At 54.0% G+C, this 15,209-nt stretch overlaps 6 protein-coding genes across 6 annotated transcripts; 1 reads left to right on the forward strand and 5 right to left on the reverse strand.

Moving 5' to 3' along the window:
- Positions 1-579: 579 nt before the first annotated feature.
- On the reverse strand, positions 580-1,716 carry BDZ83DRAFT_584421 (uncharacterized protein; the record flags this gene model as incomplete). The annotated part of the gene is made up of 1 exon (XM_060505756.1): positions 580-1,716. The coding sequence occupies one exon, from the start codon at positions 1,714-1,716 to the stop codon at positions 580-582; it is 1,137 nt and encodes a 378-aa protein (XP_060361904.1).
- A 918-nt stretch (positions 1,717-2,634) lies between these two features.
- On the reverse strand, positions 2,635-4,149 carry BDZ83DRAFT_444149 (heterokaryon incompatibility protein-domain-containing protein). Its single transcript, XM_060503133.1, has one exon. It carries the CDS (start codon positions 3,794-3,796, stop codon positions 2,684-2,686), a length of 1,113 nt encoding a protein of 370 aa, XP_060361905.1. The 5' UTR covers positions 3,797-4,149; the 3' UTR covers positions 2,635-2,683.
- Positions 4,150-4,642: 493 nt separating this feature from the next.
- Positions 4,643-5,909, reverse strand: BDZ83DRAFT_584365 (D-isomer specific 2-hydroxyacid dehydrogenase; the record flags this gene model as incomplete). Its single annotated transcript, XM_060505751.1, has 2 exons — positions 4,643-5,364; positions 5,447-5,909. The coding sequence occupies 2 exons, from the start codon at positions 5,907-5,909 to the stop codon at positions 4,643-4,645; spliced, it is 1,185 nt and encodes a 394-aa protein (XP_060361906.1).
- A 961-nt stretch (positions 5,910-6,870) lies between these two features.
- Positions 6,871-9,587, reverse strand: BDZ83DRAFT_630904 (glutamyl-tRNA synthetase). The gene is made up of 4 exons (XM_060508864.1): positions 9,425-9,587; positions 9,050-9,335; positions 8,821-8,988; positions 6,871-8,766 (listed from the first exon to the last, which is right to left on the reverse strand). Exons 2-4 carry the CDS (start codon positions 9,268-9,270, stop codon positions 7,272-7,274), a joined length of 1,884 nt encoding a protein of 627 aa, XP_060361907.1. The 5' UTR covers positions 9,271-9,335; positions 9,425-9,587; the 3' UTR covers positions 6,871-7,271.
- A 211-nt stretch (positions 9,588-9,798) lies between these two features.
- BDZ83DRAFT_630906 (ribosomal protein L1p/L10e family protein) lies at positions 9,799-11,032 on the forward strand. Its single transcript, XM_060508865.1, has 2 exons — positions 9,799-10,188; positions 10,247-11,032. The coding sequence occupies exons 1-2, from the start codon at positions 9,950-9,952 to the stop codon at positions 10,902-10,904; spliced, it is 897 nt and encodes a 298-aa protein (XP_060361908.1). The 5' UTR covers positions 9,799-9,949; the 3' UTR covers positions 10,905-11,032.
- Positions 11,033-12,364, reverse strand: BDZ83DRAFT_630907 (oligomeric golgi complex component, COG2-domain-containing protein). The gene has a single exon (XM_060508866.1). It carries the CDS (start codon positions 12,045-12,047, stop codon positions 11,115-11,117), a length of 933 nt encoding a protein of 310 aa, XP_060361909.1. The 5' UTR covers positions 12,048-12,364; the 3' UTR covers positions 11,033-11,114.
- Between the last annotated feature and the right edge of the window lie 2,845 nt (positions 12,365-15,209).

Genomic DNA, 15,209 nt, shown 5'->3' on the forward strand with positions numbered 1-15,209 from the left:
GTCAACAAAGACACACATTCACGATGGCTGATCTATATTTATAGAGGTGGCAGATACCGAGACACAAATCTATACATGGTATCTATACGACACTAGCCAATTAACATTGAATGAGGATCCGGGGACAGATCTGGGGTCCCGCGGGGTATCGTGCGGAGAGGAAGCATGCACCTTGTGAGATTCCCCCCGCAGGATTCTGTTTCGCGTATGAAGAGTTCGAAAAGTGGCTGTAGTGCCATGTTTCTCAACGGTATCGTGCTTGTAATGTTGGCCAAGACAAAGATACCGACGGCCATAAACCGGACGAAAGGCGTTCCTTGAGGATCGAGCGGGGGCAATCAGGAGTCAGGGGGCTTGCGTCTTGTATATCTTTCGTTGAGTAGTGATTCCGAGGTGTCTATGTAGATCAAGATGCCGAAATGCTTGGCCAAGGCGGACTCTTCGGCATTGGAAGACTTCTCGAAACGAAGCTATCTACGCATAAGAACAGATGCGAGGGCAAGCATTGCAAGGAAAATTGTCACCGCGGCGATGGACAAGTGTCAGCTTGTATTTGCTTGCAGCTATCTCGTCACACTATCAATGCAATAGTGGTGTCTCCTCGCTAGCCGAAGCTCTACCCTCTTCGTTAGCCTCTTCTTGAGTTCCAACAACATCAGAAAGCCACTGCTTCAGACTCTCACGAATCTCGGTATCTCGGTATATCCATGCGATGCAAATACCGGCACCTGGTCCGAGTGGGATGGCGCCAAGAACTGCGACCAAGGGGACCTTCCAGCCAGTCTCAACGAAGAGCCAATACAGGACAGTCAAGCCGATGAAGAACATGTCAATCTCAACAAATTTAACAGTAGCACGTGTCATTTCCTTCCTGTCGTCCCACTGGAACAGGCTCCAGATGAAGTAGACGTGAGAGACTGCAGAGCAAAGGATGGGAATGAGGTAGACGAGCAGAAGCGAGACCGTGTGAGACTCGAGGTGGAAGCTGCGGTGCTGGCGCTTCTGCACACGCAAGACGGCCCATCTGACGGCTTGGCGGATCAATGACACCCAGACAGGAAAGAAGAGCCAGACGACGATGATGACCGGGGAGTTGTAGATGAGCATCAGGAGGGAGGGCAGAATGAAGCCCCACGCGACGCTGACGGGGATGGCGATGATTTCCGCATCGACAACTAGATGGCGCGAGTCCTTGCCAAAGTCGGGATCCTTGGATGCGGCGCTCTCAACGGCCTCCTGTCCGGCCTTCTTCCGAGCAAGCAGGATGGATCGCGAGCGGTGGAAGAAGGCGGGTAGGATGACGAGTTGCCAGACCACAGCTCCACCGATGAGGTTGAAAACTAGCCAGGGACCAGTGGGATTCGCAATCACGACATTGGGCGCGTTACAGACGCGTGCGGCCTCGATGGTAGTGACGGTCATGAGGCCGGCGATGAAGGACAGGATGGCGGACATGCTGGCGAAGGTCCGCATGGAATCGAGCGCGCTCTGGAAGAAGCTTATGGCGAAGCAGACGGGCGGGCCGAGAACGGGAACCTTGCTGACGGCCGGCAAGCGAGCCCGGGCATCGCATTGTGAGTAGAGGAGGGCGACGTTGACATCGGAGTGGATGAAGAGCGACGCGAAGGTCGCGATGGCGAGGATGATGGGCACCACGAGCAGGGCGCGGTAGGAGAAGACGTGAATGGGCGCTGGCCAGCGCTTTGAGGAGGCCATGATGATCTGCGAAAGCACCGACTAGGATGCCAGGTAGTCGGTATGATATGAATAAGTTCGTAGGGTCGCAAGATGATGCCGTCTCCTTTACGGTTCATGACATGTTCATTCCAACTTTCATCGTCGGCTGCGCTCAGCTCAGCTCAGCGCACTTTCAGCTGAGGCTCGTGACAACATTGGCGCACGTGCCGCCTGCTGCCCCTCATTCTCAGTCATCTGTCTACGCCTCTGCTGCACTAAAACTGAATGAGGTGTCTCTCAAGAGTAAGATGCGCCTCACCAAAAACTCGTCGATTCTCACATAAATATCATCGATGATTGTCGATATCAAGTTACTCGATTCTCTAGAGAAGTTTTCATATCAACCGATAACACCGCGATCTCAGTCGCCCGTGGATCTTTGAGAAGACGTTGACAGGTGATCGCTCAAAATACATACAGTGTCTAGAAGATGGAACGCAGAGGCGCCTATTGTATGGCGCAGCGTTCACATCAAATCGTTTGCCTTGACATCTGGTAGAGTTGCATTGCGAGCTCTTGTTATCATTTTCACTGCTATGTCTTAAAGTTAGGATTGAAGTCACATGATACAGCAATCACCGATGGTGAGACTACCATCATAACAAAGTCAACACAAGGTTACGGATGACAATTGAAACCCATTAGAAGACGCCTCTCCGTACATGATGCCGTAAATGAAGCAATCTCCAACGAACTCCCACAAATCGGTATCTCGACTTCTCTCTCTTGCGGGACGAAGCAATAGGGGATGGTTCCCTCCCGAAAGAACCCAGACATTGTCTCCTAGCTTCAGATTAGGCGGACCAAGGCCAAGCCGATTCTCCTGCGTGATGAAAAGAACTTGGTAAGAGAGCATCCTGTCCTCCCACCACGGACCACCGTTCCAAGACTCGTCCGTGACGCGCTCATGGTTCTCACCGAATTTACCCTGGATGAGGTTGTTATATTAGTATATGATATCCTCTTTACAGGCATGGTTTGCGAGAGCGTCTTCAAATCCTTGTCTCCAAAGGGACTTTCGCATGTGCCTCAAGTCCATCAAGACTGTAGCCACCTTGTCAACGCGAATGCCACTTAGAGTGAGCAATATGAGATCATCTGCTTGGTTGACTGGTGGCTCGAAACGTGGTAGACCACTGCTGGCATGAAATTGGCTCCAAGCAATATCGGGTGTCCAGAAGTCGCTGGTGCACTTAGAGTCCTCTGGCTGAGCCAAGTCCAGGACCCAAGCAGGCAGACCGGCCGCCTCTCTTTCTCCTCTCCAGCCGATAAGAGGCTTAAGGCTGTCAAGAGATTTCAGTAAACTGACCATGAGTCTGGAGAATAAGACCACAATATCGAGGACGTAATCCTTTGGCTTGATATCAGGCAAGCATGTCTTGTTGAGAAGCGCCCAGATGCCAAACAGCTTGTCTTTCGGATATGTGGACCTCCTGTCTCGAAACCGCCACAGTCTATACAGGGATTCGGTCCCGGATTGATTCCAGAGTCTGGCGTGAGCGATGCTGAGGACGGGTATGGTGTACGGACTTGTATGAAGCCTTGGGTAAGTGGCAGTGCCCTCTTGGAAAAGATCGAAAATGTTATTGCGTTGCGGGTGCTCATCTGGTTGCACCATGTAGCTCGCTGCGTTCATGATTGTTTGGAAGCTGATCTCGAGTGGTCCCCAGAGAACCGTGGCTTTCGGGGGCAGACAGACCTCCTGGACTGTCCAGATACGCTGCCACCATTCGCAGTCCATCATCGACTGTAAGGCTGCCCCGGCGGTGAGACCATTTCCAACAAAGCTTGTAGCAACTGAATATTGGCCTAGCCAACCGAGTTCTTCATCGTGTGGCTGCCCTGCAATAATGCGCACAGCATTCAAGGCCGCTCTTGCAGCCAGTTCTGCTGCGACGCTGCCATCTCCCTTCACTACTATATCTCCCGTCCAGATCAGACAGTTCTCGCACTCGCCATAGATGCGATGCATGAGATCGATTTGGTACTTTTTCTCATCTTCATCATCCTGGTTGATGCAAAGAGCATCTGCCCAATATAACGACCGGTTCCCGTTCATGGCGGATACGCTTCAAAGCTCCTCCCAGACTCTTGTTGATCGTAACTTGAACGCCGTTCACAGTTACTTGAGCCTTTGCCTCGCGGTTTCCCCAGACATAGGAAAGGGCATTGTACCTCGGCCTGTCATCAAGTCTGATAGTGCTGCAGGTACAACGCAGTTCCTCTGTCTGTCGACCTGGGAGGATTGGAGCAGGCGAATATGGGTTTTCGGGTTGAACAGCTTTGCGCTCCAATCAGTTGGATTGCTTTGCACACTGCTGCGCTCACTATCCCTTAGAATGGTTTCCATTATACGTTGCAAGATTCTTCGTGTCCTTCCCACTGAACAAGTTTGATGTACCTTTCTACGAGCCATGTGTTCAGGGCATGGGACAGGGCCCCTTTCGAAGCCTGAAAGATAGCCTTTTGCTCACCATCTCCAGGCAGACACGCAAGGCAGCCTCAATGGGCTGAGGAAGCTAGTATAGGTGGCTGAGCGAGCTGAACAACCGGGATCATGGTCTAATCAAGTTGAACAGGATACTTGAGATCAATGTCTTTCCACGATAACGCCTATCTAGCGCATATGCGAGGTCCTTCTTCGCGTTTTCCGAATATGTGAACAAAACTCTTTCGGCGACTATCCTTCGATATTTTTTGATTCTCCTCTAAATTCAAAGTCCGCGATATGATCATGATTGCTTCAGCCGTCATATAAGTCGGCAATAATTTTGCAGGTGCTAAATCGTAGGTATCATCATTCGAGTTCAATCAATAGCTTCTTTCTCCTGCAAAGGTGAAACCCTCTATGCAGCTTATTTGACTCCGAGGAAAGACAGACCAAAGTCGTATTCTACTTCCCCCATCACTGCTTCAAGTAATGCAGGTTAACAGGCGTAATCGGTTGCCCTCCCCCCAACACCACCATGATATTCCTCATACTCAACTCCTCGAACCCCTTGTGCGTCTCAACCGTCCCACCAGCATTGTGACACGTCAACATAGCCTTCGTCTCCGCCATCTTGAGCAACCGTGGATGCGGCCTCGGCTCGTCAGCATGCACATCCAACGCAACAGTCCCAATCTGCCCAGACTCCAACGCATCGGCCAGAGCCTCCTCGTCAACCAAACTCCCCCTCGCAATGTTTACAAACCTCGACCCAGGCTTGAACCAAGCTAACGACTCGGCAGTAATGACCTTACCACCAGCAGGTGTGCACAGCACAACGCAGTCCGAGACACGCAGCAAGCTCTCCATCGTCTCGTGAAACGTCGCGCCAAACTTGGCCTCCACCGCGACGGGGTCTTTGCGGACGACGTCGAAATAGTGAACTGCCATACCGAAACCGACGCCGAGGCGCTGCGCGATCTGCTGGCCGATATTTCCCATGCCCACAAGGCCGAGGACGTGTCCGCGGAGGGTGTGCGAAGCGGCCGTGGCGCGGGCATGGCAGTCTTGGAAGGCGGACGGATCCGAGACGGATGCCGTGCACCAGGGAAGGTGACGGAAGGTTGAGATAACGAGGGCGACGGCAAAGTCTGCTACTGCTTCAGCGGCGGCAAGGCCTGAGTTGCAATAGATGATGCCTTTTTTGTGTTAGTATTTCCCAAATCATGTTTGATATGTTTCACTCAACATAGAGCGATCTGAGAGGAAGGGAAGGCTCACCTCGTTCACCGAGAAGCTGCGTATCAGCCCAATCGAACCCGGCGCCCGCGCTCGCAAACACCCGACAGCTCGCCGGCAGCAGCGGAACCAGCTCGGCGTCCCACGTGCCCATCTCGCCGCCCGTGCCCCAGAACGGGCGGAAGACGGCAGAGAAGTCGCCCCACTTGCCGTCCCGCAGGGCGGCGGCGAATGCGGGGCGCTGGCGTTCGGGCGTCGAGGGGCGGATGATGTCGCATTGCGCGGAGAAGGCGGCGTAGGTTTCTGGGTTGTACTTGATCGGGTCGCCGATGTGTAGGACGCGGCGCTTATGCGTGCCGTTTGTTATTGTTGCTGATGCTCGCGATGCTGCCGTTATGGGTTCTACTTGACCGCCAGGATGGGGACGGAGGACAGGCGATGCGGAGAGAGGGGTTTGAGATTGTGGTGTTGCTGGGGGGTAGGGTGTATTATTGGGTTCGGCCATTTTAACTGAAGCTTTGGGTATATATTTCTAGAGTTGGTGAAGAAAGGATCTCACCCTCAAAAAGCTCTGGTTGACTGCGACGGAAATGACCTTGATAAAGTACCTAAAAGTAATGAATGGGTGGACTAGGGTAGCTCGTTAGCTGCAGGAGATAATGCAAGATTCCAACAAGAGACGTGTGTGACTCGGGGTCTGATAAGGCTATCAAGAAGTGGCCCTATATCTAGAATTGCAAATCCCAAGAAAAATTGTAACGTATATAGCTTCTATGTAAAGTGGCACACGACAATGGTGGAGGATTGGTGGAATCTCATGCAAGAGTGTCGGTGTGAGGATGAGGCGAGATCAGGTACGCTTCGTGGCACGATGGGAGCTTCTCCCGATCTTGGCCGGAAATGTCGCCCCACGCTTCCGGTCCGGCTGCGTGGAAGGACTGCACCTTTCTTATTGTACGGAAGTACGAAGTGAAGCGGCGTTTGGTTGGGTAGGCCTCATGCTTCCAGACATGTGCAGTTCGGTGCGCGGATTCCACTGCCGGACCGGGACCGGTGTCCTGAAGCCGGTACACCCCGAGTGAATCCAGACATGAATGAGTCGGCCCAGTAGAGTTCGATACATTCAGCAAATGGCTTCTCAGTCTAGGGTACAAAGCTGCTTGTCCGCAGGCAGCTTCGAGGCACGAGAATCGGAGTAGCTGTTGGGCCACGAAGGATAGCCACACCAACGGCTTAACCCAACCCACCTAGCTGTCAGTATTAGACCCCGCAACTGGCGATCCTTGCAGGAGGCATGCGGGAAGCAGTGGGGTGAGAATGATGGCCGTTCTAGGCCGCATCAATCGTGGGGAGAAAAAGTCTGGGGTTAAAGTGAGCTGATGAAGGCGAATGGTCTGATTATCTCTCCATACCCGTCATTTACTGCTCAAGGGTATCCAGACACGCAACGGGCATTTCTTACTCTTCGGGTACAAATAGTCCGTCCATACAACTCGAGTACCCGCTTGTGCTATCCTGTCGACGAAATGGACAGTTGATAAAGTATGGCTTATAGCTAGCTTATGCTCAACATCATGCCCTGTAATCCCGAATTCCATTTGATCCTTTTAGGATATTCGTTTCTCGGCGAAACGTGTAACTCTGCTTGTTTTTATTTCTGCTTCGCATGATAAAGCTATCGAGCGACACACAACAAGCACCAGATGATCACATACATCACATGAGTATCTCTTCTGCGATTTTTGGTACAGATACGGTCACGGTGTTTCAAGAGTCAAAGTGGACAGATCAAGCTTTTACTTCATACTTCAATTCTTCATGTCTTTCATGGCCTGAATCTTCCTACAAAATGAAACAGCGAAATAACTTATTTGGCCTTGCCAGTGGGAATGTTGAACAGAACAACCACGTCACCCTCATCCAGACCCTTGTCCACACGGTAGAAGCCCCGTCTCTCGAGCTGGATAATGTCATCCTTCTTCAGCTCACCAACGCCAGCATCACACAACGCCGTCTCCATGGTCGACGTGTTGGGGTTGAGCACCTTCTCGAGCACGTCGTCCTCCTCGAGCTTGTCCTTGTTGATGAGGTAGTCAAAGTCCCAGAGCTCGGCCTTGACGAGCTTGGTGCCGGCCGTCGAAAGCCACGTGACCTTCTTCTCGGTCGTCTTGAAGTCGCCCTTGAGGTTGAGCTCGACGCTGAGGTCGGTGATGGGGTCGGTGGCGCCGATCTCGCGGGCAAAAGCGTTGCCCCAGCCCATGAGGGTGAACTCCTCGTCCTTCTTGAAGCTCTTGACATCGGCCTGGTCGAGGATGAGCTCGTTGGAGAAGACGACCTTCTTGGTGCCGACGTCGGGGTTCTTGGGGTGCTTGGGCTTGTCCTCGGTGCGGGGAGTGGCGGGTGCGTCGGCACCGGTGACCTTGACCTTGACGGCGTCCTTCTCCAGGATAGCAGTGTGGCGGGGAGCGATGGGGTCAATGACCTTCTTGTTGATGTTCCAGAACGACGCCCAGTCCATGTTGACGACGTTTCGGCTGGGGCCCTGCTTGATGATGAACTCGCGGAGGGCGGGGATGGTCATACCGCGTCTGCGCACACCACGGATGGTGGGCATACGGGGGTCGTCCCAGCCCCAGACGGTGCCCTGAGCGACGATCTTGGCGAGCTTTCTCTTAGACAGGAAGGTGCGGACGAGGTTGATACGGCTGAAGTCGTGCATGTAGACCTGGCGCAGCTTCAGGGTGTCGATAAACCATTGGTAAAGGGGGTTGCGGTCAGTGTACTCGGTCGATCTCAGAGCGTGGGTGACGCCCTCGTGAGAGTCGACAACGGGGCAGGCGAGATCGTACATGGGGTAGATCTTCCACTTGTCACCGGTACGGTGGTGCTTGTTCTCGACGTTGCAGCGGTAGATGACGGGATCTCTCAGGGCCTTGTTGACGTTGTCGACGGAGATCTTGGCACGGATGCAGTTGTTCAGACCCTCGGGGGTACCCTCCTTCATGGCCTCGAAGATGCGCAGGTTCTCCTCGACGGAGCGGTTGCGGCACTTGGACTCGATTCCGTCGGTTCGCTCGTTACGCATCGTCTCCTGCTCGGTGTCGTCGGCGTAGGCGTGACCCTCCTTGATGAGGCGAACGCAAGTCTCGTACAGGTAGTCGAAGTAGTCGGAGGTGTAGGAAAGGGAGTCGGGGGTGATACCCATCATCTTCAAGTCCTCAACGATGGCATCCTGGAACTCCTCACTCTCCTTGGCGGGGTTGGTGTCGTCAAGACGCAGCAGAAGCTTGCCCTTGTAGGCCTCGTGGGCGAAGTAGTCGCTGAGAAGGGCGGCCTTGGCGTGACCGATGTGAAGGTATCCTCTGTTACATGGTTAGGAGGCTGTCTAGCAAGTGGTATTTAGGGGGGAGACCAACGAAGGCTCGGGAAGGAATCTGGTGACAACTCCGGCCTCGGCGTTCTGGAGAGCCAGAGAGTAGCTTGCACCCTTCTTGCTAGCGGCAACGACCTTGGCCTTGCGCTCGGCATCAACAGCGTTCGTCTCGGCCTGGATCTCGGGGTAGGTGACCTCGACAAAGGTGAACCTGACAATGCGGGTTAGCGTCGGACGGATAGTGACTGAAGCCAGGGACGCGATAGACGCACCAACGAGTAAGGTTGGCCATAGTTCCCTTGCGAATGAAGCCCATGGCGACCTTGTTCAGCTTCAGGGTCTGCCAGATCTTGGTCTCGGTCTCGCCCAGCGAGTACCCCTCGACAAAGGTGCGCAGCGTCAGGTGCTTGTCGAGGGCGCGGAGGTGAGGCTCGATCGACTTGAAGTCGCCGGCCAGGGCGGTGGGGAGGGTCTGGAGCTCCTCGGCCTTCATGATGACGGTGTTTGGTCCAATTGAGGCGATGAGACTATCGGAGGGGATCGGTGGTCAGGACGGTCCTGGTGTCTCGTGAGTCAAATGTTTGGAGTGGCTGATATTTCGTGGTGGGGTTAAAAATCATGGAGGGGTAACATGACGGCGCACTCACCGAGAGCACTCGGCCGGGACGGTCTGATTGGTGGCACAGCGAGGAGCTTCTCTGTAAGTCGCTGTGGTGCAAGGTATTTGATGAACTTGGAAGGCTCTTTCTCTCTCTCCCGTAGGCACGAAACAACTGATGCACTTGGTAAGACTACATTGAGAAAAACGATACCTTATGTGTCTATGTATCCAAGTTTTTCTTGAAAAAACTTTTCACCCGATGACAACTAATTATGACTCTTTGTGTCCAAGGTAAAGCTCTGGTGACAGTGGTGTGTTTCGAGGCAGAGTGTACGTACCTTCACACCGGGACCGGACCGGTCGTAGATACGTACCTTTTTAGAGGTGACGGGAGGTGTGAACGGGCACCACAGCTCGATAAGATGACCGATAAGATAATGACCTCTTGCCTGATCTGTGAGGCCATACCAATTTTTCTGCAGTCTTTGGCCAGGGCTTCACGCGACACGATCCGAGGTCAGCTGGCGTTGCAACTCCAAGAAAAAAGATCACATATACCCAAAGCCCCGTGATGGCGTCAACGAACCAGTGCATGGCCTCAATGGCCCGTCTCAGCCTCGTAGCTTCAGCAAGACCGACAGCCTCCACGATACCGCGGTTCCTCATCCCTTCCGTCGCCCAGCAGACACGATGCGCGAGCAACCAGGGGAGTAACAAGAAGACGGACAAGAAGAAGAAGAAGCTCTCCAAGGACTTCAAGACCTACAACGTCAAGAACTGCCCGCAATTCTCTCTTTGCGATGCCATGCGGTGTGTATATATCCTACACGAGAATAATGAGTTCATCCCCCAACTGACCTCAACATAGCTACCTCCGCGCATTCGAAGTCGGCCGCCCTCCCCAGTCCATCAAGTACGAGATCCACGTCCACCTCAAGACGCCCCGAAACGGCGCCGTCGTAAAGAACCGCATTCGTCTCCCCAACCCTGTCAAATCCGACATTCGCGTCGGCGTCATCTGCCCCGAAGGAAGCCCCATCGCGCAGCAGGCCCTGCAAGCCGGCGCCGTCGTCGCGGGCCAGGAGTCCGTGTTCGAGGCCATCAAGAACGACAACATTGTCTTCAACCGGCTCATCTGCCACACCGACAGCGAGGCGGCGCTCAACAAGGCCGCCCTGGGCCGCATCCTCGGTCCCAAGGGTCTCATGCCCAACCGCCGCATGAAGACAATCACCGACAACATTTCCAGCGCCATCCGTGAGACGATGGGCGCCGACAACTACCGCGAGCGTACTGGTGTCATCCGCATGGCTATCGGGCAGCTGGGTTTCACGCCCAAGATGTTGTCTGCCAACGTCAAGGCGTTTGTGGCCAGCATCAAGTCTGATCTCGCGGAGCTCGAGACGCACAAGGAGGTTCACGAGGTTGTGCTGAGCTCTTCCCAGGCTCCGGGCTTCAGCTTGAACGGAAACTTTGACTCGACAGATGAGGAGGTCACGCCGGCTCACCTGTCCAACGTCATGTAAAGATGTACAAAATCCAGATGAAAAAGGGGCAAAAGAAAAGGGAAGGGTGTTTAGATGAATTGTATCATAGGTGTTTTTATTACACGTGTATCAAAGTGGCATAGCGCTCTAGAACATGTTTGGAGATTTTTGATTTGGGTATCATATGCATCGCTACTCTGTGACTGCTGGCCTTTTTGTTCTGTTTGTCGTGTGCTGCTGCAATCCTGCTCAGCTGCTCTTGAGGGCCCTGATCGCCTCAGCCTGGGCGTCAAGCAATCCGTACAAGCCCAGATACTTGACCGTCCTCGCCTGGCCCTTCTTGCCCGCCTTGCGTGCTTCCTTCATCGCCGTGCCCAGGTCGAGGAGGATCGTGTTCCGACATCTCACCATCCGAGCCTCAGCCTTGACCACGAACGGGGCATCCCTCCCAATAGCATCCGCAAGAGCTTCAACAATGCAGAAATCTTGCGCAAACCCCGCCAGCTTCGCAGGGCTGCTACCCACCAGCCCGGCTACATCGTCATCATCCTCTTCCTCGTCAGACTCCTCGCTGTCATCCGCGTCCCAGTCATCGTCATCTTCCTCTCCCTCGCCGGTACCCGTCTTCCCCTTCCCCGGCAAGCTCGCAAGCGCAAGCCGCTCCTCGAGCGAAGATACCCGCTCATCCAACTCAAGCATCTTCCTCCCGGCCTCAATCCCCCTCCTCACCTCCCTCAACTCCCCGCTCAACCCCTGGACCTCCTCCCCGCGCGTCCTCACTTTGCCCTTGATCTCCTCCACGGCCCTCCGAAACCCGAGCATGGCGACACGCACATTCTCAACCCTCTCATCGCCGCCGCGCAGCTCGTTGCCCAGAGACAAGAAGGCGGTGTAGTTCCCGTTGACGAGCTCCAGCAGCTCGGCGCTGATGGCGGCGCTGCGGTCGCGGAGCTCGGCTTTGAGGTCGTCGAGGGTCTGGTGCCGGTGCGGGAGGGCGGAGAGGTAGTTTGCCGGGTGGAAGCCGGGGGCGAGGAAGTCGGATCGGGGCAGGGCGGCGGGGAAAGGGAGCGGGGCGTCGTCGTCTTCGTAGCCGGAGCCGGAGGCGACGGAGGAGGAGGAAGAGGAGGGGAGGTGGAAGGCGGCGGTTTGCCGCGTTGGCGATTGGATGCCGAGATTGGCCATGGCCTTGTTTGGTTTTGCCCGTTGGCCCGTTGCTTTGGGGGTTAGGGTGGATGTTGTGCTTTGAGCCTTTCAGAGGCGGTGCGGCGGCGGCGGCGGCGACTGCGGCTGCTCGGTGGTTGAGGTTCGGCGCAAAGATATTGTAGCTCGGAGCAAAGGCGACGTCAAATTTAGGCAAGGGAGCTATCTCGAGGCTAGGGAACCGGGATCGGGAATTGTTGGGGAGCTTTGCGGTTGAGAGGTGGGTGGTTCGAATTGCAGCTGTTGGTCGATTTTGGGCGGGATGGAGTTGGATAGATACGGATAGCTTAACGTAGCTTCCTCATAGGGTCCACAGCTTGGGTTGCGCGGGGATCACTGTGGGAATTGGAGAGGTAGAACAGTGCGCCCGAGGGCCACACATAGTGAAGTACACAGTACTACGTAAGGTAGGTAGCCCCCGCCGGGATTCCCACAATTCTCACTGCATGTGGACACGGTTGCGCAACCTTCAAACAACCCAAGTGGTCATTTTTAAGTCTTTGACCAGTTGTAAACGAGGATTTTGAGTGAGAGACAGAGGGTCACAAAGGAGGGTTGGTTCAGAGTTGGAGTTGGTGCTGGGATTGGATAAATCTAAACCCTGTTGTGTCTCTGGCAGTGACGATGCGGCGATCAATCTGCTCGGCTCTTACGACGATGACCGCACATCGCCATCTCTGATGCGGTCATTGGCGAGAAGACGGTAAAGTCATCATTCAAGGCGCACTTACTGTTCACCACTTCGAGGCAATACCTTGGGCAGAATATAAGAGGCGGTCACCTCAGGTAAGCGGCTACGTTAAATGGCGTTTTCTATTGTGAAGAGCCGGCCAAAACCGCACTTCGAAGATGTCCGACAAACCAAACGGAGGCCGAGGTGCCCGGCTGCGCTTGGCGTTGCCTTGCAAGAAGGGGATCCCTTGTGAAGCCAAAGCGTTCTCGGAGCCGCCATGCCATCCTTGGGCCAGCCTGTCAGGCAAATACAGTTCGTGTAATTAGTGCGAGCCGACAATTGCCGCCGTCAAAACCTCGTGAGATGCGAGGTACCGCGGTAGCAATACGCAACAATGGGATGGATGCAGACTCCAATAAGGTAGCATCGTAGTACCTGTCTAGTTGAGAAGCACTCCACGATGTACGTAAATTTTGCCCTCCTTTCTCGCGTGGCTCCCACTCTCCCATCATCCACTTCCGGGCCCTCCACTTGGGATCAGCTTATGTGGGATGAAGGGCCGATCTGATTACGCACAGTCACGAAGTGGGAAGTGTTGGGTCACGGGTGGTTGGCTCGTCAATAGTATCCATCCAGCACTGGAGACTGGGTGACTGGAGACGATCCCGAAAGCAGACGTTTCAAGCGATTCCTCTAAGCTTCAAAGTAGACTGGGAAAAAAAAATTGAGCGTCTCATGTGAGCCTGCAGAAAGGAAGCGGCGGCTAGGGGCTCGGGGGGTGAAAGATCAAATGGCCCAATGACGGGCGAGTGACACGAGGTGTGAGTGGGATGAAGGATGCACGCTCGGTCGGTTGAACCGTAGATTCTAGGGTACCTTAATACCGTAATACGGATTGGAACTGGAGGCGATGGAGGGTGGTGACATCTTATCAAGTACCTCCTGATCTCCCTGATGAACTGCTCCAAGGCCATTGGACGACTGGCGGTGACACCTGAAGCAGGTTCCATTGAGGCATAAATCCCCGATTATCAGGTACCCTTTTTTCGGCTCAAGTAACTGGATGGATACAGATCTTGCTGTGCCATTGATTGTGTTTATTTTATGCGACCGAATTGTGCAAGTCATAGTAAGACCTCGGCGAGCCTGACTCGTTGGCCTACACCTTGAACTCCGTAGACATTGCCGAAAAGCCTCATCAAACTTTGTGTCAAATTGATTCACCCCGCTGGGTTCCTGTCTTTACGGTTGTTTACTCATGCCTTACTTGTACTGTAAGGTAGATTTAGAGTAGGGCCACGGACGTCTCGGCTTACGAGGGAGTCATCGGACAAAGGGCCGCTCTTATTTGTTGATGGAGTGACAAGCCTCTTTACATCGTGGTGGTAGATGCAACTTTATCCCACGGTCATCACTGGTCACGCACATCATGCACTCGCCCGGTGGGCAAGGGCAGCGACATCGGCAGACCCTGCCATCAATTCCCTCGGGATGTGGCTACGCTTGGCATCGTTGACCTCCACGCAGAGTAAAGAGGCCCAGAGTCAAGGACTCAAGTTTGACGGAAGAGAGTGAGAGGCTGGCATGGATGGGTGTTACGACATGGAAACTCAGCCATAAGGGGATCAAAGCCCATTGACGGTGGATCGCGCGGTCAATCAGGGCGGTGATCCGTGGGAGAAGCCGGGCTGTGTAGCCCTGAAAGTCCCTACATAGTGACATCCATAGTGTGTTGTGGCCAGCCAAGCCCAAGAAACAAGGTCCGAGATCGCAGGGTCGGAATGGAGCTGGAAGCCGGAAAGCCACAGGAGCCATCGAACGATTCCACCCAGTGTGGCCTGTTGTGTGTGTGTGTGTGTGTGCCAGACGCTGAGAGAGAGTGAGTGAATAGGTAAAACTATGAGTGAGAGTAGTGCTTTTACTGTGCGGATATCGGGGGCGTTTTCCGAGCGAGTGAGTGAGAATCCCTATGTAGGTACTGTGAGTCTGGCTGAGGAGTGAGACTGTGGGTGAGTGAGTGAGTGAGTGAGTGAGTGAGTGAAATGAGTGGGTAATGACCGGATGAGTGAAAGGACGACGTACCTCTGGCAGGCAGTGCCCAGGTGGGAAACAGAGAAGAGAGAAAAAAAAAAAAAAGAGAAAAAAAGACTAGCGCAGGCCCTGGTGGGGGCCTTGCGAGCAAGATAATCTTATCAATCAGATCAAAAAATTCCTTTTTGAATGTCGCCCTCCCCCCCTTCGCCCTTCCCCTTGGGCCCTTTCCCCCCTCCACTGTTCCAGTTCCGCGCTGTCCCTCCAGTCCCCTCCTTCCTCCCCACCATCCTCCGAAGTGTCGGAAGAAAGAGGAACAAGCCCGCAATCCAAAGATTTCTTCACCTCATCAACATTGACTCTCTCACACTTACACATACTGATCACCTGGCTTCAATCGTCAAAATCACTTACACAAGCTTCCTACTTACAACAGAGTC

The sequence above is a fragment of the Colletotrichum acutatum genome, assembly GCF_030867785.1.
Source record: "Colletotrichum acutatum strain CBS 112980 chromosome Unknown BDZ83scaffold_89, whole genome shotgun sequence".
In the NCBI taxonomy this organism is placed as follows: Eukaryota; Fungi; Ascomycota; class Sordariomycetes; order Glomerellales; family Glomerellaceae; genus Colletotrichum; species Colletotrichum acutatum.

Coding starts and splice junctions, on each gene's coding strand:
- BDZ83DRAFT_444149 (XM_060503133.1), bottom strand. CDS start 3,796: ATGAACGGGAACCGGTCGTTATATTGGGCAGATGCTCTTTGCATCAAC.
- BDZ83DRAFT_630904 (XM_060508864.1), bottom strand. CDS start 9,270: ATGAAGGCCGAGGAGCTCCAGACCCTCCCCACCGCCCTGGCCGGCGAC. Junction 8,989..9,049: donor ATGGCCAACCTTACTCGTTG/GTGCGTCTATCG, acceptor CCGCATTGTCAG/GTTCACCTTTGTCGAGGTCA. Junction 8,767..8,820: donor AGATTCCTTCCCGAGCCTTC/GTTGGTCTCCCC, acceptor ACCATGTAACAG/AGGATACCTTCACATCGGTC.
- BDZ83DRAFT_630906 (XM_060508865.1), top strand. CDS start 9,950: ATGGCGTCAACGAACCAGTGCATGGCCTCAATGGCCCGTCTCAGCCTC. Junction 10,189..10,246: donor TCTCTTTGCGATGCCATGCG/GTGTGTATATAT, acceptor ACCTCAACATAG/CTACCTCCGCGCATTCGAAG.
- BDZ83DRAFT_630907 (XM_060508866.1), bottom strand. CDS start 12,047: ATGGCCAATCTCGGCATCCAATCGCCAACGCGGCAAACCGCCGCCTTC.